This window comes from Paramormyrops kingsleyae, chromosome 25 (assembly GCF_048594095.1).
Source record: "Paramormyrops kingsleyae isolate MSU_618 chromosome 25, PKINGS_0.4, whole genome shotgun sequence".
NCBI lineage: Eukaryota > Metazoa > Chordata > Actinopteri > Osteoglossiformes > Mormyridae > Paramormyrops > Paramormyrops kingsleyae.
The window spans coordinates 1,216,372-1,237,245 of record NC_132821.1 but is presented as its reverse complement, the minus strand read 5'-3'; the positions used below and the strand labels follow the sequence as shown (position 1 = coordinate 1,237,245).

Genomic DNA, 20,874 nt, shown 5'->3' with positions numbered 1-20,874 from the left:
CTGGTATAATACACAATGACATATAAACAGGAAAGAAATACAATCGTGGTTACTTGACGTTTAAAACGTATATGGTGAACGGAATACTTATGTATATAGAAAGGCTTCAAAACCCGGATTGAAATTCTCGGAAGTCTGCCATCTAGCGTATTGATTTCAAATTAGATCGTGAACGCGCATTTCAGGGGGAAACATAGGGAAACTGAATTGCCCGGAACACCGGCAATTCAGTTTCCCTATGTTTCCCCTGTCGCGTGCTGATTTGTACACAGTTTAGCTGTTGTTTTCATGTCTTTTTACGAAGCTCTTGAGGTAAACAGGCCATATATTAATTTTAAAACATCACACCCCTTTTCTATGTTTTTTGTTTTTACAGATAATAAATGAAATTACTTAATTCTCTGGATAGAGATATTTCTTGATGAAAACGGTATAGTATTGCTTATAAGACTATATCATGCGTGACGATCTACTGTATTCACATGTAATAATGTACCTGAGTGATTTTCAGACATTTCACATACCTCTTTGCTTTAATATTAGGGGAAACATTATTTCCTGATAGATAGGAGAAACATAGGGAAACTGAATTGCCCGGAACACCGTAATACCAAGCCGCTTGGAAGAAATGGGGCACACGCGAAACACCGAACAATGCCGCTTGAAAATCAAAAAACATAATTAAATAATAAGTAAGTGTACCTACGTAAATGTAATTGATGGCAGCATGATTAGGATTTTACTAAATCTTATACTGTGACAGAAGCTGTCATAACAATAAACCGCATTTTCCAGCCTCAACTGTTAGTTTTAAATTTCTGCTAAGAAAAGTAGCGGCTCCCAAGCGGATGGTTGGGGCTTCCTCTGGTGCGTCTCCCTGTCCGCGTTTCTTCCGCTTTTTCTTTTGCCGCCTATGATCTGTCTTAGATGTTTGAGCTGACCCATGCAAACATGTACACAGACCACCACACACACACATACACAAAACCTTCCTGATTCATTTAGTTTAATAAATACTCAATATCCAACCATTAACACAAATAGTGACATCCATGCCTTACATGCCAAGTAAAAAGGATCTAATGTTTTCTTTGATTTCATGTTGTCATATATGGTTTTAATTGTTAAGATGTCTTAATTCAGTTGAATAAATGAGTAGGCTACTGTGTTTATTAGGGCGGTCCACGGCACTATGGAAAATTTTGAATTTCATTAAAACCCACCTCCACAAGTTTAAATATGTTCTATCAGATGTAGTAAAGATATGATGTAAATATGGAGCAAATTGAACTACATTTAGAGGTCGCTCAAGGTCCCACAAGTTTGTTGTGGACTCAGATTAAGACAATTTGCCAAAATTCCAGGGTAAAATCAAATGAAAAAATTATCATCTCTTTAATTGCAAGTACTGTCATTAAATGGGAAGATGAAGGCGCAAAATTTCTTGGCTAAGGACCCAAGAGAATGGAATGACGACCCTTCGTACCAGGAACTTCAAACAGCAGCGTCAAAAATGAAGGTCGTGAATGATTGTGCAGAGAGAGCCATTGCATTGATGCAGCAATACAATTCATCCCTGACCAAGAACGAGGAGCAGAAGCAGTATCTCCTACGTTTGGTTGAAAGACACAGAAAGAAATATCCAACCTGCGCCAAGTCTACCCTTCTGAAAACGGAGTCGGGACAGCAACAGTGCGACACTGATGATAAAGAACATTAGAACGTTATGGGACAATATATAACAGTAAGAGTCCAGACAACCTGAATCCAAGATAGTATCAGCTAATTTGACATGTTTCTTCTGTTCTTTTTCACTCATGGAAATTCTAATTCTGTTTACTGCATGTTTTCCTTGTTTTATTGCATACAATTACACAATACAATATAGCTGTTGCAGTGTTGCATTACTACCAGCTTGAGCGACCTCTAAATAATGACCAATCATAATAAAATTTGGCAGACACATTTGTAATAAGGGGAAGAATAAAATTAGGGTTGTGGAGGGAAAGCTGTGTGAAGTTGTTAATTTTGGACCACCCTAGTGTTTATCCATAATGATGTTTGATGCATTACATTTTGTAAAACAAATCAGTTTTATTATTATACATAGAAAGTACATTTTAAGTTGAGGGAACTTAAATGATGAGTTGGAAAAACTAATATTTTTAAGGCAACCAAGGAAACCTTTTGGAATTGTTAGCACAACGTAAGATATTTTGATAAATTAATTAAAGTTTTAGTTCAGGAAACCTAAAAAACTACATCAATACAACTACAATCAAAGTTGACTAAACTTCAAATTTATAGTTGTTTAAATGCACCCAAACATGTCAACCTGATAAATACTCCTATGTTATACTAACAAAAGGTGGAGTAGTTTTTTGTTGGTGTAAATTGACTTTTAATGTTGAGTTAAATTACTAGAAATGTTCAATTAACATTAAATTTTAAGGCAACCAGGTTACTTCTAGATTTAAGTTGAAACAACAAACCATTTTTAACAGTGTAGACATTAATGACGGATCTGGGGAGTACTGACTCAGACGTGGACTAAATACACAGGATAGGTAGAAAATAACAGGCAACAGGTGATGACAATCAGGAAGTAACACGAGGTAACGAGGGGGCGTGGCACACACGAGGAGCGAACGAGCAGGTCATGACAATAGGGAAATAATATCCTACATCTGTATTTATAGTAAATTGATATGCATCCTTTATCCATGTTAAGCTCAAATACTTTAATAGAAAAAAACACTTTAACGCACATAACATATATACATGCATAGTAAAACAGTATATATATAAACTTTGATTCTTTATGCATTTCTCTGAAAGGACACCATGTAAAGCTGCTTCTTGTTTATTTGGTGTCGTTGAAGTGACAGGCTAGGGTGCTCAGGCTGACTTGCCTGATGTTGCTAAAAATCATACGATCATTTATGATGTGGCTTTGAATTTCTCTTAGCCTTATTTCATTATTTGCCAAAAAACAAATTTATAATTTATAATTAATTGTTCCTCAATTCGATTTCTTCCACCACACTGAACTTGTCTTTCAAGCCTTTAATAAAACAAGTGTAATGTAGATATTGGTCAGATTCTAGTACAGTTGTCTGTAAAATGCATGTGCCATAAAAGTAATATTTACAGTATATTTCATTTGAATTTTGGATTACATATACAGAGTGTGTGTTGTGTTGATTACATACCTATTCTCAAGGTGATATGTCTGAATAACAGAGGCAACAGTAAGACGACTCATGTTGGGCTGTACCCTCTGTCCAGCCTCTCTCATTGTCAACCCATGATTTATGACATGGTCAACTAATGTTGCTCAGATCTCATTCAAAAGTGCTGGTCTTCTTTGTCTTTGTTGTCCTCCTCCAGCTTTACCCCTACCCCTCACTCTTCCTCCACCTCTTTCTGGTGCTTCCATGGTTGTTGAACAATTGTAAATCTGGGGTGTATAGTCTTCAAATTCTGATTGTGGATTTAACTAATTGAGCAATGAGGTTCTTGGCCCAGTGGCACGTGTGAGTGGCCAATTGGCTCACTGGTGTGGTTGTTTGAATGGCTGTGTTTAAGAATGACAAAAAAGTGACTTTGTGCCTGATTCCAGTGTCTTACTTAGAGACATGTGTGTAGGGGGATGCAGAAGGTGTCATGTTCAATTGCAAATTGTGTGCAAAGGTAGATTATGTGTTTAGAATTTTGCGAACATGAGGGTACATTTTGAGGTGTCAGTCTTTGAGTGTCAGTTTTTAAAGTTGGGCTTTACATTTGATTCTAGTGTATTAGCAACTGAAAAAAACTTTAATTGTTAGCCAGGTTGATGTATAATTATGCTTCTGTACATTCTCTTATGTCAGGGGTGGCCAATCCTATCCACAAAGGGCTGGTGTGTATGCAGGTTTTTGGGATAAACTGTAGGTCAGCTGTTCAAACCCAGGTGTGAGGACTCTTCAGCCAATCAGTCCTGTAATTAGTAATCTAATTAGGGAGTTGCAGCGAAAACCCGCAGACACAACGGCCCTTTGCGGATAAGATTGGCCACCCCTGTCTTGTGTTTTCTGGGGCAATCCTTTACGAATGGAACCAAGTTTACGATAAACTGGTTTCTCTACTTAGTAACACTGTCAGGGATCCGGGCGGCTCGGGTGCGAGAACAAGGCATGGTGCAGGCACAGAAAGGATGGCAAATGACCCACTTGCGGCTCAGAGACAGACGGGGGTTTATTAAATATAACAGAAAACACTATAAACACAAAGAAACCAAAAGGACCACGAGGGGTCAAAACTAAAGGGGAAAATTAAAGACTTAATATCACAAAACAAAAACTAGGAAGGAAAATAGGATGCAGATCTAACCAAACTAACCAAGACAAGCAACAACCCACACATAGACAATGAACCACTGGGGAACTGAACAGAAGCAGGAACTAATACTAAAGGGGTAACGCGACTAACACAGGACAGGTGAGACTAATTAACAAAGACCAGGGAAACAGGGCACAGGTGAAACTAATAAACTCAAAGGAACTAAAAAACAGGGAAACTAAGAACTAACCAAGGAAACAGAAACCAACACTAGGGAACTAAACAGGTAAAGACACAAGCAGGGGCACAAGGAACAAAACCAAAACCAACTACAAAATCAGACACAAGGACTAACGTAACTCAAATGAAACACTAGGGAACAAAATTCAAAAACAGAGGAGGCGAGATTCAAACACAGGACAGAAGGGTACACAGACAACCATATACTCAACACATTGAGCCACATGACCAGACAGGCAACAGGGGAGAACAAAGACTAACATAAAGAACGGGATGACCAGCAACACCTGCTGGTCAAACGGGGAAGGGACATGGAAGGACCATAGCAGGGGCTGACCCTGACAAACACTTTACTTAAAGCAGACATATAAATGTATTATAGATACCTTCATAATACATTGTAATGTACTCATAAAGTATTATAACACGGCTATAAATAATTCTAAAAAGGCATAACTCATTATAGCTATGTTTACAATTTTTCTGAATTGCTAAAACACTATATTTCTGCCAATTGCCAAAACTTAGTTATTGAATTTAAGTGATGGTTTTTAGATATATTGGTAAGCAGAGTGATACATCCAATGTGAAATATCCAAGTGCGCTTATACTCTGATAGCAGCACTCATAGCACATCTCTTGTCCAATCAGATTCCTTGGTTGCAACTAACTTGTATGAAATGCATTATGAAGGTATTTATACTGCATTATAGCTGACTGCTTTAAATCAAGCATTACCCTCCACTCCATTAATCTTCCTATATGCAATGAAATTGTTGAATATGCAATGAGTTGTGCATCAGTTGAATGCAGCTGTCACGCCCAGCTTGTCCGATCCTCGTGTGTGCCACGCCCCCTCATTACCCACGTGTACTACCCTGATTGTTCCCAGCTGTTTGATGTTAGTTTTGGCCTGTTTAGTGTATATCAGTTTCCCAGATCTGTCATTAACGTTTGTCCTGTGCTGTTCTCCGTGCGTCCAAATAAACCCAATTTACCCGTATTTACGACTCCGTTCGTCTGCTTCCCCACTTCCTTGTTGTTTGCTTGTGCATCGATGTGACAGCAGCAACAGTACAGTTTTTTAATCTGAATGCCCACTTAGACATTTATAAATACAAAACTGAACCTTTACAAAACTTTGAAGGGACACTATGAGACACAGATAGAATTAGAATTATAAGCTCTTTGAAATATTTTGGGGAGAAGTGAAAAGCAGGTACAAATAAATATGTATGTAAATGGGTATTTAATGCCTCCTGTCTTTTCGTCTCTTGTTTTATAGTTACTGGATGACTGGGGAGCCCAATGATGATAGAGGAAATGAGGACTGTGCTGAGATATCTACAGAAAAAGACGCACTGAAGAATTGGAATGATCTGCCTTGCTCTGTAGAACGAAATTGGATTTGTGAGCGGGGAGAAGTTAATTAGGATCAACTAGAGATGGGCGATCCACGTTTTTTCAGTTCCGATCCGATTTCGATACACAACTGCCGATACCGATACAGATTCCGATACAAGAGCTCTTTTTACTTTGTTATACTTTACATATTATTTTTTTTAAGCTAGTAAATACAGATGGAAAAAATGTATGACAAAAAATATTTAATTAGGCTACTACAAACATACATAACGTACTGTTCCACCTCATTTGTTTTAAGCGTTTTTGAGGCATTTGCAGTTCAATATGAATATCTTCAAAGCAAATATAGATATACACAAGTGGCGAATGCTTAAAATTTTAACAGTTTTTCTCCCATTGGCATCAGCGCAGTTACACTTTTGTTGCGATGGCAGCCCCTCTTGTATCTCAAGCAACGAGTTCGCAAAACAGTCCAATTAAGTTAGCGACTCCCAAATCATCCATTGCTTTGTTTTGTCTCGCAGTTGCGTGCGCTTTGTTAAATGGGATTTTTACGGTGGCCGAGAGAGCTCAACACGCTGCAACTTCAAGAAAACACATGCAAACATAAAAAAACACACAACAAATTAAGAAAACGTCTCCATCAGTTTGACAACACAGGCGCTGCAAATACGGAAACACGCTGCAAACACACGAACGCGCAGCAAACACAAAAAACGCGCTGCAAACACAAAAAACGTGCTGCAAGCACAAAAAAAGCGCTGCAAATAGCAGGCACCACAACGGAAATGTTTCAGGGGGACCTCAAAAAGTGACGAACCCATCTGGGAGCTGATTATGGTGCGTTCCATTTGCCCTGGGAACTCGGATTCCGAGTTGGATTCCGAGTTTCAAAGCCGGAAGTGACGACATGCGCGCTCCCGTTTCTCGGAGATCCGAGAATGATCTCGGATAACGCAGAGGATCCCGAGTTCAGAATCGAAGATGGCTGCGCCCTTTATCAACAGAAGGGAAAGTTGTAGTTTTATCCTGTTTAAGCACTACTTCTCATTTCTGGCTCATTAAATCGGTCGCACACACTATACCGTCCAACTTATCTGTGGACGTGTTGCTACGGAGTTTTATACGTGAAGCACCGCGCGTAATGTGTTATCAAGTGATATGGCTAACAATGGCTACCAATTAACCGGTCTAGAATTGGATTTCATGATTAGTCGGATTATTTGTCGGATTTAAGGTAGTTCGGGCTAATTGTAAGTGAACGAAAATAAAGGCCATTTAAACTGAGGTACCTTAAATCCGACAAGTTGTCCGGCTAAGCAAAAAATCTTGCTTTTTCATATGGGTCGATGGTATTGCTACTTCTTTGGCAAATGGAACGTATCCAACTCGGTTTTTCCGAGTTTTTACCGGATGTGACGTAATCTCGGATTCCGAAAATCGGAATCCGAGGCAAATGGAATGCACGATTATTTGTTCAGTGGCTTTTGGTCAGAGCAGAGGTGTTGTGCGTGAACTAAAAGGTGTTTTTTTTTTAACAACCTGATCATACGATTCATTGGTCTTTTGGATATTATTAGACTAATCTGACGAATCACACACTTAACTGTGGAACGTTATTAATTTAATTGCCAATAAATATCTAAATAAATATATGCAAATAAATGGCAAAATTCTGCAGTGCTTCATTAATGGTTAAAATCAGGTCATAATTCATTATAGATTGATGGAAAAAAATATATTTTACAATTTATTCAGACCCCTTAATAATAATGAACAACGGAATACAAATAAAGCATGCTAAAATCGGTAACAGTTTTTTTTTTTTCAGATCAAAATGTATTGTCCGTTCTGTGGCTTTCAGCGGCCAACTTTGCACAAATTTTGTAGCTCATGTGGGCGAAATGTTACTTTTGTCGTGGAGAATGCCCCTAAACCTGCAGGTGAGGACCAGGTGTCATGCCAGGCTGTGCCCAGAGGTAATATGAACAAATAATCAGCTCCCAGATGGGTTCGTCACTTTTTGAGGTCCCCCTGAAACATTTCCGTTGTGGTGCCTGCTATTTGCAGCGCTTTTTTGTGTTTGCAGCACGTTTTTTGTATTTGCACCACGTTTTTTGTGTTTGCAGCGCGTTTTTTGTGTTTGCTGCGCGTTCGTGTGTTTGCAGCGCGTTTCCGTATTTGCAGCGCCTGTGTTGTCAAACTGATGGAGACGTTTTCTTAATTTGTTGTGTTTTTTTATGTTTGCATGTGTTTTCTTGAAGTTGCAGCGCGTTGAGCTCTCTCGGCCACCGTAGATTTTCCATTAAACGCTATTCCCACCTCAAAACCTTATTTTACATAGATTGCAAAACGCTGTGCTTCCGATTTCTGTTAAAAGCCTAAAATACTCCCAGATCGTCACGTCTTATCTTACGCTCCTCGTACTGCGAAGGGTATGCGCATGACCTCACAGCAGGCGGAAGTCACTGTACTCACACCCACTGAGTAGCAAAAAAGACTTAGCGGCAGTGATAGCGTTCGATTTGAATTCCGCAAAAACACACATGTAAAATGGGAAAGAGCTGTCGTGCGATTGATTGCCAAAAACTAAATAAGTAAGTATAGGACGTGGATCGGTCACGCATGGCCGATTCCCGATCCGTCAAATAGGTCTGGATCGGCGCCGATACCGATCCGAATATCCGTATCGGTGCATCTCTAGGATCAACACCAGACATATATAAAAATGATGATGATTATTTTTACATTAATAATAATAATAACAATAATAATAATATGACATTCCCTGCTAAGCAAATGTCTTTAGTTGTTGAAGCTGTTATGAAAATTAAGAGACAATATTCAATTTTCTTAAACATTTCTTTGGTGCTAGTCATGCTTTGTTTTGTATATTGGAATGCATTTTCAAGTGCTTACAGAAAAAATCTATAAGAAGAGCTAAAGTCCTTGGGCAGCAGGGGCATGGTGTTTTTGTCTCGATTACAGAAAACTTAATTCAAATATAATAAAAGACTCATCCTCTCACAAGAGTTGATTATGCATTGTATTAGGCTCTGCTTAGTTTTCTATCATTGACCTGAAAAATGGCTACTGGCAAGTGGATCTAACTGAATGGGATTCAGGGGAAAAAAATGGCGTTCACAATGGGAAGTGATTTATGACTTTAAGGTTATGCCCATGGTACTCACTTATGTGCCAGCAACATTATAAAGGCTGATGCTGCTGGTACTTCAGGGGCTTACTTGGAAGACTTGTCTGGTGTATCTAGATGATGTCGTTTTAATCCGCACATTAACTGACCAGCTAAAGCACTTAGAACAGTGTATACTGTATGTATACAATGGTACCTTAGAAAACAAAGTTAATTTGTTCCAGAAGGCCGGTCAAGTTGAGATTTGGTCGAGGTCCAAGTCGAATTTCCCTAGAAGAAATAATGTAAAGGAATTTAATCCATCCCAGACTCCCAAATGAGTGCCTATTTAAACCTATCTACCTGCCTAACTACTGATAAAAAGCTTTAACAATCAACATAAAACAAATATGCACATGAAACAGCTGACATGCAGTTTTCAGTCAAGTTGCAGCCTAATTTTGACTCATACAAGTTTTAGCAGGAACAGTCGTTTTCCAAAATTTCAGTCGAGGTACAAGTCGAAAAAAATTTGACAAACCCGTTCAAAGTCTGAGCTGCTAAAGGGGCTTTTGAGCTCCAAGGTTCTTCTGTATACTGTTTGTCCATGTTCGTCAAGGTTGTGTGTGTTGTTTTCTGCTGGATTAACAACAGTTATTGACAAAGCATAAAGAATTCTTTAGCATTTCAAAAAAAATTTAAGTAACTATGATCCATAGAGGAATGATCAGCTTTATCTAGTGAGAGGCGCTGCACAATTTCACCTTTATCTCACAGACACACACATGTGTGCTGTACAGTGGTTTAAGTAAATGACAATGTGCTCCTCTAGGCTAATCCTTTATTAAAATATAAGATTATTGCTAAATCGAAACCAGTTACCAAGCTTTGTTTAATGGTTTACCATTGGATTTATGTTTATTAATTATACTTGTTTTTTATTTCTTCTTATTCTTATGCCTACCATCAAGATTAAAACAGAGCTCGTGGCATTGCAGATTACATTCATGGTTGAGTGAAATTTTATTGTTTTCGGCATTTTTATTGTTTTGGGAGTTTTTGAAATTGGTGTATTAAACTTTGTTCCAGTGTTCTCTTAATGCTTTGTACAATAATCGTCTGATTGCTTTATTTTAATATTTCTAGGAATAATTCCTCACTCTCTATCCACTGCTCCCCCATGGTGTCACGATGGGAGACGTGGAAGCAGGAGCAGGGAGACATAGGATCAGGAACGAGGAATTAATTGTAATCAATGCTATTACAGGACATAGACACTTGTAATGTCAATGACTTGACTAGGGAAACAGACTTGAACGCGGACTGAAATAAACAAGACTAATTGGAAATAACAAGAAACAGCTGATGATATCGAGATTTCATACGAGGTTAATGATAGGGGCGTGGCTCACACGAGGATTGTATGAGGCGGGAGTGACAGAACTCCCCCCCCAACGGCGCATCTAAGGGGAGCGAAGGGACAAGACCAGGGACATGGGACCTGGAAAACAAAATCAAAACATCAACGAGGCACTGGGAACAGGACAGACACACAGAACAGACACAAAGGCAGTAACCAAGACAACAACTGACAAATGACGGGGAAAGCAAACAGTCACAGGGGGCGAGAGACAGCAGCTGGCGACCATGAGGCCGGAGGTAGGAGCAGGAGGGGACCTCGCAGGGGGCAAGAACACAAATGGAGGGACAGGCAGAAGAGGTGAGGAGGAAGTCGAAGGGGGCACCACGGGAGGTGAGGAGGAAGGTGAAGGGGACAGCAGTGAAGGGGAGGAGGAAGGCGAAGCCGTGGCAGGCGACAGTGCAGCCACAGCCGGCGAAGGCACAGTTGACCAACGAGTTGGCGACCAGTTGGAGCCAGGACCGAAGGCGGCCAAAGAGGCATTGGAGGGGGATCCACCGAGCAAGAGCCCGGGGAACTGCAGCTGACCGCTGAGCAGGAGCCAGAGGACCTGCAGGCGACCGCCAAGCCACAGCCACAGGGACTGAGCAGGAGCCAGGGGGCACGGCGGGTGGGACACGTCCCCGGCGCAGGTGTCCCAAGAGGTGGGGACCCGGTCAGGATTGACCACGCTGGGGTGATGGTCAGGGTGACCCCCCAGAGGGGTCCCATTCGAGCTCCTCCTCCATCTCCAATAAGGGAGGAGGAGTGATGGTCCATTAGTCGGGGACCTCCTTGGGCACAGGAGCCAGAGGCACGGAAGCAGAGTCTGGGGAATTAGGGATAGGGACTGGGATAGGCAGAGCAGGGACTTCAGGGGGTACAGCAGGAGTCACCAGAACAGGGGCATGAGTCGCAGGAACAGGGGCATGAGTCACAGGAATATCGGGGGACGGATCATCATCCACCGACCCAGGAACAGCGGGGGGGCAGAGCATCGTCCGCTGGTACAGGAACCTCCAGGGGCACAGCCAGAACGGGCGGCGCAGGAATGAATTGGTAGCAGCGTACCCCCTGCTACCAACGACTCTTAATTAGTGTCTATAAATAGATTGCAATACCGCATGCATAAATATAAATACTGAAGTCGATTATTTCTCACCACCAAATGAATTTATTAATATATTTTAGTAATAGATTGTTGCTATCCGGTGGGAGAATTTCACAGTAGGGATGGGCACGGAAAAGGTTTTTGGTTCCCGTCCCATCCCATTCGCGTTGGAGGGTTTCCGTTCCCGTCCAATTTAACCACCAAATTTTCAAAACCCATTCCCATCCCGTTCAGTCCCATGGGATGTCATTCCCGTACCGTCCCATTCCCGTCAAATTTCAAAAAATCTTCTACCGCTCCCGTGTTTTTCATATATTTCCGTTAGCGCTTGTTTTCCGCGACCAGAGTGGCAGATATTTTTGACTAGGGTCCTGGGAAAGTTGCACCAGCATCATACTGGTGCATGCCATGGCAGAATTTCAGAATAGAAAAATACGCAGAACTTTATTTAATGTGCGGTTAGACGCTGTTAGAGACAGTTAAGTTATCTGTGACAAAGCTCTCCAGTGAGTGTCATGCCCCGATTGTCCGCTTCTTCCGTGTGCCAAGCCCCCTCGTTAACCCTGTGTGGATTCCCCGTGTTTACCAGCTATTCCTGATTGTTGTCAAACTTGTCATTAGTCCATTGTATTTAGTCCGTGTTTCCGTTTGTTTCTCCAGTCCTGTCATTGTATTGGAATTCTGCTTTACCACTAGTGTGTGTTCCTTTTGCTCATTAGACCCCGCATTTCTCCGATCCTATGTCTCCTCGCCTCTGCTTCCCCGGTCAGCGTTGTGACAGTGAACCTACTTCCATGCTGCAATGTGAACATTTGCCATGTTCCTAAAAATTCTGTTTATTGCAAAGTGTCTGACCACACAGACCTAGATCATACTGGACATATCAACTGGACATATTTTCCACTATTACAGATTGATGTCTTGCATATACTGATTTTATCGATTACTCAAGAACATACAATATAATTAATACCAATTGTTTTCACTGTAAAAATAATTCCCATGGTTGTTCATATTCTCATTCTTACTTAATATTTACTTTTTAATAATATATATAACGAACCGAATCAGGCTTAATCAAGATAGGTGATCTATCACTTTAACGATCCCCAAAATTAACCTCCTGGACCGGACAAATACAAATAAACGAATGATTAAACATTATATGCGTCTCTTTTTGTATGTTTTCTAAATAAGACAGCGTGCCCATACCCAACTGTAATAGCGATCTATTCTTTTAGTATTTATGTTAAAGCAAGACATTTATTTTATTACTTTTGTGGGATTAATCTTTGGAAACACTTAAATTTAATAAGCACAAAAACATATGACATAAACACGACTGTATTTTGTGTTTTACGGCTTTTTTGGAGGTCACCGACTCCGCTGTTGTGAGAATTACTGACTGTCTCGTTGTTCGAATTCGTGATTTCCCCCGCTCCCTCGTGTACCCCCTACAGCCGCTTGCGTACCCCAGAGGGTATGCGTACCCTAGTTTCGGAACTGCTGACTTAGAGAATAAACACAAGAAAGGGGTCAGTAACCCTGTGGCAGACGCCCTCTCCAAAACCTGACACCCTCGGTTACTCGCGACTCGTTCTCTGTTTTTCCTGGTTTTCTGTTCTTTTGTTTTTTTCGGTGCCTTTGATTGCTTATGTCTGTGATTGTGAACACCTGCCCGGGTTCACACTTGTGTGGGGGGTGTTACGTGCCGTAAGATTTGGAAGGTTGCCCTGCAGGTTCTCCGGACGTGCTGCCTTCGCCATTCGTCAGCCGCTCCTTCGACTGCGCCTTCTGGACCTGGCCACGCTTCTCGCGTCTTCGGAGCTGCTTCCGGTTCCTGAAAAGAAAAGGCCACGACTGGTGTACCTCGGGAGCTCTGCTCATTGTTTTTGACTATTGTGGTTTGCTTTATTGGTTTGGATTATTGTGCATGATGGTTTTCGTTTATCGGTTTCTGATTTTTGCCTCGCCCTTTCTCTGTATCTTCGCCTCGGCTTTGATTGTCTCTTTTTGGTTTTGATCTCCTGCCTGTTTGGTGACCATTCTTTTGCTCGCCCCCTCAGGCACTGTCGCTTTGGATTGTGTGTTTACTGTGCGTTTGTACTGTGGTTCGTACGGAGTGACTGCCTTTTTGTTTTGCGAGACGGGGTGATTTATTGTACCTTTGGTTATGGAGATAGCTTTAGTTTTGTTGTTTCGTTTTCCCTTTTTGTTACCATTAGGTTTAGATTAGTTTCGGGACGTGTTCATTGGCTGTTTTGTTTGTTGTTTTGGCCTGGGCCACTCCCGAAGTTTGTTGCACCTCGTGTTTGTAACCGTGTCTGTGAATAAATATAAAAAAACTACAAAAAAAGATCCCTTTGTTTCCTGTGTTCCTTTTTCCCGTTCCCTGGTTGTCTCGTCTGCCCCTCTCCTTTTCCCTTACCTTTCTGTTGGTCCTCAACCCTCGACTGGGGATCGTAACACACACACACACACACACACATACACATATACACTCACCTAAAGGATTATTAGGAACACCATACTACAGTATTTCTGAATTGCTAAAACACATTTTTTGAATGTTTCTCTCACTTTCTCAAAACCTTAAACACAAATCACCAAACTTAAGCTACACTGTCAAAACCTTTGACTTGTCTTGCTATATCAATCAATTGATTCAGAACTATGTTATCTTTACCCAAAACCAAACACTTTTCAGATAACACACACATCCAGCTAATGCATAAACACTACACAGCAGTCATTACACACTACACAGATAAATGCAAAACACTGCACTCAGGGCAGAGCAGGGGAAAAAATGTATTTACAGTTTTTCTCAATTGCTAAAACACTAAAACCCATTAGCTGAAGAAAGTTCTCAGTTGCCTGACCTCATTTAGCTAATTGTGCAGTCTGTTGTCAATACCTTAAACCATTTCACATGGTAAAACACCATATGCAGATCTTACTTAGACTTTTCAGCAAAACTCTAAACACATTCTCTTTCTCAAAACACATTCTACACTCTAATGCACACGTCATCCATACTGGTAAACACAAGCAGCAATGCTCAAATACAATTATGCTACGTTCACACTGCGAGCGGCGAGAGCGTCAAAGCGACCGGAAGTCATTCATTCTCTATGGGAGGGAGCGTCGGGAGGCGTCGGGAGGCGTCGAGGAGCGGCGCGGCGCGGCGCGATCTGGGCGGCGGGAGCGTCAGACAGAAGTTGAATCCAGTCAACTTTATGGTAATGAGCTGTGACGCGGTTGGGCGGCAACCAATGGGAATGCAGAGATGCTTCGCTAAAGAGAGCGCCGCAGAACATAAGCGTGTAAACTTTTGTTCCGACCCCACCGTTCCTAGGCACAATGGAGGAGAGACTTGTTATTGCTGTGGCCGGGTACCCAGTTATATATAATGTGTCTCTTTTTGCGTACAGGGACATAAATAAAAAAAATGAGGCATGGACCAGAGTGTCCGAAACAGTCGGTGTTCCAGGTGAGATGGTGAAGTGCATAATATATTTTTTTGTGAAAAAGGAAGGAGATCAGTAGTAATTTTGGCGCCATAGCAGAGAAAACAGTGCAAATTGTCGGTAATGTTAAACCTATTTATAGCATAACATAATTATGTGTTTTAGTCGAACTGTCGTGATACATTTTAAGTACTATTTATGTTAACTAAAGAAAATAATGATATTGCATTCAAATATTAATGGCATTAAAAATGGCATTAAAATATTAAGTGATAGCACATGTATAGTTCGAGCATTATATTATTAATTAAGCACATGTGACATTTTAGGGGAAATTAAGCAGTTTTTTGGGATTCTGATGCAATTACATGTTACCATGCAAACAAGCTGAACTGTGCATTTTGAAATGTAGGTAATTGTCTTTTCACTAGTTAACGAGTGTAAAAAAAGGTGGAAATCACTGAGGGACACCTATAGGAAAGAGAGGAAAAGGGAGGCAGAGAGGAAGAGGAGTGGTGCAGGAGCGAGCAGTGCCAGGCCATGGCGCTACAGTGGGGTCATGAGCTTCCTCAACCCCTTTCTGGACGACAGGGCCACGTCCAGTAATATGGATGGGTGGGGGGCTGCCCTGACCCCAGAGGAAGGTGAGGATGCCATGGCCGGGCATAGTCAGGCAGCACAGCAGAGCCAGGGGATCCAGGGAGAGCTGAGGCAGAGTCCAAGTTGTAGCCAGAGCCCACCACCACCAAGCCAGAGCCCACCACCACCAAGCCAGAACCCACCACCACCAAGCCAGAGCCAGTCAGGTCTGGAGGGGCAGGCAGAGCCCCAACAGAAAAGGAGAAAGAGGCAGCAGGGCACAGAATTTGAGGAGCGGATGCTCACTGTTTTGGAGACAGTGAATAGAAGGGAGAGCCCTCCTCCTGAGGACAGTGACAGCCTTTTTTTTAAAAGTCTCTTGGAGGACTTCAGGTCACTGTCTCATAGGAAAAGGCAGGACCTGAAGTTTCAGATACATAAATTAGTGTATGAGGCTAAATGTGAAGAGGATGGACACACAGACAGCATCTAACACTGAAGAGAGTAACGGGGTGCTGCTGTCAGCGCTGTGAGGGTGTGAGCTTAATTCCCTTGCAGTACTGTCAGCTGCACCTTGTGCTCTCTCCCACACACACACACGCACGCACGCGCACACAGACACAGACACACACACACACAAAGTTGGCAACATGTTCATTTTGTTCGAGGCCCTATTCATACAATTGTTTTTGTAATTTTTTCTATAAAAAAAAATTCACAACATTTCTGTGTTTTATATTATTTTCAAAATGTATCATACTCTAACAGAAAACGTGGGGGAGAGTGGGTGTTGTCACAGTTTTTTAAATGACTGTGAAGAATACATCAGTGTTGAAAATATCTTAATCTTGGGCACATGCTGTGTTCATTAGCTTTGTCATATGATTTTTCAGTGCAACATTTATTATCTAATAGTGCACTTCTGGCAGCCTGCTCCAAACGGTGGTAATTAATTGTGAATGTAGACTTGTTATATTTCATTTCCCAGCTGCTAGTTGTACTCCAATATTACTGTAACTAAACTCAGCATCTCAAGTGCGAGAGATCAGTGTCCAATTTACCCACCCACCTGCACATATCATATACAGCATACCACATAAAGCAATTAGCAGTGGTAAGTAAAACTTGTAAAGCACAATAAATAGCACAGTAACTAATACATTTTAGTAGAGGCTGCTGACACTTAGAAAAGATGATTTCAGTGTTTGGATGAAAGGTGACACTGTAATCAATTATTATCCTGAGGTATCTGCATGAATCAACCCTGTCTATAGGCTGGTTATTAACTGACAGTGTGGGGATGTTCTAGACATCAAAGTAGGATCTTATGATTAAATTGAAAAGAAAATGCTCTTTTTTGAGTAATTGGTGGCTCTTAAAAGAGCCTTTTAGCAGCCATGGATTATGCCATGGGTTGCCAGGGGACAACTCCTTCTGCAGAGAAATACGAAGCAAATGTCTCCTTGACACGGATAGCCTCCCGTGAGGAGTTGTTGCTGCCCACTTGGGTGACCTCCTGCAGGCCTGCAGCCTCTCCATCTCCAGCCGATTCCATGGGCATCACCCTGGTGCTCGCAGTCCTCCTCAGGAAGTTATGCAGGACACAGGTAGCCTTTACACAGATGTCCACATTGGCAGGACTGATGCCAATGACCCTTCTGTATATGCGCCACTGAGCAGCCAAAATGCCAAAGGCATTTTCAACAATCAGCCTTGCCCGGGACAGCCTGTAATTAAAAACTCTGTGCCTGCTGCAGAGGTTGGCTCCTGGATAAGGCCGCATGAGGTCTCGACGGAGCGGAAAGGCCTCATCCGCCACAAACACATGTGGCTGTGGCCCCAAATGCTCTGCACCTGGCAGCAGAGCATCTTCTGGCAAGCCAAGGGTCCCATCTCGGAGTGCCTGGCCGAAGGTGGAGTTAGACAGTGAGCCACCATCACTCGTCCTCCCATAGCTGCCCACATCCACTACCCGGAAGCAGCACTGGGCATCCACCACTGCCAGGAGCACAATAGAGAAAGTTCCCTTATAGTTATAGAATAGGGACCCAGAGTTATCAGGAGCCCTGATCACCACATGTTTCCCATCAATGGACCCAAGACAATTGGGGAAGTTCCACCGATGGAGAAAGTCAGTGGCAATCCTTTGCCAGTCCTCTGTGGTGGGGACTGGCATGAACTCCATCACCAAGGCATCCCATATGGCCCTGGCAACCTCAGCCACAATTCCTGCCACGGTGCTAACTCCGACACGATAGCTAAAAGCTATGGTGCGGTATGAATCACCAGTGGCTAAGAATCTGGAAGGGGGGAAGAAAAATACACACACACACACGCACACACACATGACAGAATGAGCATTAAACAATATTATCAATCAGTAAATAGTACCATAGCTGAATGACATGTCTAGATCATGTAAAACGCAAAGCAAATTAAATATAATTTTATTTATTCAAAAACTCACCGTAGACAAATTGCAAGGCGCTCAGCGGGACAAATAGCGCACTGATAGCTGGTGTCTAGCCTCGTAATGCGGGGCCCCACTTTTGACAGCAGGCTGTCAAACTGCCCCTTGTCCAGCCTGAAATACGTCTAGAACCTGCCATCATCCAGACGCAACTCCTGCACCAGCCGGTGATATTCCCCGTGCTGCTGACGCGCCTGGAGAATCGGGTGCACCCACTGCGATCTCCTACGTCTCCGTTTATGCAGGTAAATCAGTGCTGCACAAGTAACTACTTGGCGATCATCCATTGTGAGAAGGTAAATTTGAAAAGAAGCGCTACACTATTTATAGGTAACATTTTAAGTGGGAATGCAAATAACTGGCTCACAACAATATTTATTTGACAAATTATGTCCTATCAGGAGTCGGCGCAAAGATAAAAGCTACACGTTTGTTTGTTTTGCGGCCCCTTTAAAAAATTCTCAGAGCCTGGCATTCTGAGCGGCATTGTCCCCGCCCACTCTATGACGTCAGAGAGCGTCTCCGGCGTTGGCTAGCGTCGCGTTCAGGGCGGCGGGAGCGACGGCTGGCGTCTTTGACGCTCGCGGTGTGAACGTAGCATTAGAGATAACATGTCATTGATTGAACACAACCACTCAAAATTGATGTCACCTGTTTCAAATGATGTGACACAACCAATATAAGTCAGTTCAGAGAGCAAACAGGTTGTTGAAGGTAGAAAGGAGAAAGTCTGAGCATGGATAGAAGAAACAATGTGAGAGGACGAGTGCGTATGCAAGGTGGGTGACGAGGAGGAGGAGGATAACAAGAAAGAGGAAGAGGGTGAGGAAGAGGAAAAGGAGGAGGGCGGCAAGAAAGAGGAGGAGGAAGAGGAAGACAAAGAGTGGAAATATCTGATGAAATTCGAGCAACAGTCATAGACCATGTTCTTGTCCATGGACTGACAATGAGGGAAGCAGGACTAAGAGTGCAACCCAATTTGAGCCGATTTTCTGTGTCCACCATAGTAAGGACATTCAGAGAAGAGAACAGGTACAGTATACTACTCTATTTTTGTAATTGCAAATTTACTGTACTACACTCTATGCAACTGTTTCAATAGACATTTGTAAAGTTCATCACTGTATGTATAGTACTGCATGAATATTTGTTGTAACTGCACATCTACTTTTTGTAGAATTGCGAGGCTGCCACATGCAGGTGGAAGGATGGCTTTATTCACTCAAGAGCAAGAGGCTGTTATAGTGGGCATGGTCCTTCAAGATAATGTAATACGACTCAGAGAAATCCAGGAACGAGTGATACAAGACAACACACACTTCCAGGGAATCAACAGTGTGAGCATTTCCACAATTGACCGTGTCCTCCATCGTAACAGGATGCGATTGAAACAAGTATACAAAGTACCCTTTGAGCGCAACTCACCAAGGGTGAAAGAACTGCGAGCTCATTATGTGCAAGTAAGTGTACATTCAGAAACATTTACTGTAATCCAGATTTTCTACAGTACTAACACATGTGTGAATGACATTACTCTTCAGTACATACAATGTATGTGAATCAGAAGTGCATACAGTAGGCTTAATTGTACTCTACAGTATAGCACTGTCTCTGTATGACTTACAAAATTCTAAATACAGAATATTGTATTTCTACACAGACAATATTTGACTTGGAATCCTTGGACAGACCCCATGACTTCATCTTTGTCGATGAAGCAGGCTTCAATCTAACAAAGAGGAGACGGAGAGGCCGAAACATCATTGGACAGCGGGCCATTGTTGAAGTCCCTGGTCAACGAGGTGGCAATGTCACCATCTGTGCTGCGATTAGCAACCATGGTGTTCTACATCACCATGTTACACTCGGGCCATATAACACCCAGCACCTTCTAAGATTTATTGCCAATCTAAGAGATATTTTATTTGAGCTGCAGGTTCAAGATCATCAGGGTCAAGAGCTAAAAGAGAATCCCATTCCCACCTGTGTGATAGTGTGGGACAATGTCAGTTTCCACCGAGCTGCTCCGGTAAGGGAATGGTTTAACATCAATGAGCAGTTTATGAACTTGTACCTCCCTCCATACTCGCCTTTCCTGAATCCGATTGAGGAGTTTTTCTCCTCTTGGAGATGGAAAGTGTATAATAGACAACCCTACACCAGAGTAAATCTTCTGCAAGCCATGGATTTAGCTTGTGGTGATGTAGGTGAGGAATCATGTCAGGGCTGGATACGGCACACAAGAGGCTTCTTCCCCCGTTGCCTGAGGAGGGATAATATTGCTTGTGATGTTGAGGAAGTGCTCTGGCCTGACCCAGCCCAAAGACGAGAAGAAGCAAATCGATCACGTTTACTCCTTTGATTTTTGTCCCTTTTAGTATTGTATACTGTAGTACAGTGCATTGTATGCTGTTTACTGTACAATGAACAAACTGTATGGGCCAAAACATTGAGATTAAAAATTTGCTTCTCCCTGAGAACTATATGTTTTGAACAATGTGTTTTCTGTTTTTTGTTGTGTTGTTTACTGAGTGCTTGATAGTGTATATCATTTTGATCACTTTGTTTTTGATTTGAGAGCAGTGCTTGATTTTGAACACAGGTAAAACAGTTTTTAGGCGAAAGTTTCATTTTGCAAGAGGACTCAGAGGTTTTGTAAATAGTGCTTGAAGATGAGGTTATGCATTTAATGGTTTCAGAAAATGGAGCAAGGTTTCAGAAATTGTGTTTTAGCAATTGAGAAAAACTGTATTATGAAGTATTTACACAATCCTGCACACATATAAA

At 42.0% G+C, this 20,874-nt stretch overlaps 1 protein-coding gene and 1 long non-coding RNA gene across 2 annotated transcripts in view; both read left to right on the top strand.

The window, feature by feature from the left end:
• LOC111845318 (uncharacterized) overlaps positions 1 to 6,501 on the top strand; it is a 29,623-nt gene extending 23,122 nt beyond the window's left edge. The window contains exon 6 of the mRNA XM_072707377.1: positions 5,846 to 6,501. Within this exon, the coding sequence (XP_072563478.1) occupies positions 5,846 to 5,993 (148 nt within the window). The 3' untranslated portion in view covers positions 5,994 to 6,501. The remainder of the gene's footprint in view (positions 1 to 5,845) is intronic.
• Positions 6,502 to 14,722: 8,221 nt separating this feature from the next.
• On the top strand, positions 14,723 to 16,218 carry LOC140582820 (uncharacterized). The gene is made up of 3 exons (XR_011985597.1): positions 14,723 to 14,810; positions 15,003 to 15,061; positions 15,470 to 16,218. It is a non-coding gene; the product is annotated as an uncharacterized lncRNA (long non-coding RNA).
• The last annotated feature ends 4,656 nt before the right edge of the window (positions 16,219 to 20,874 follow it).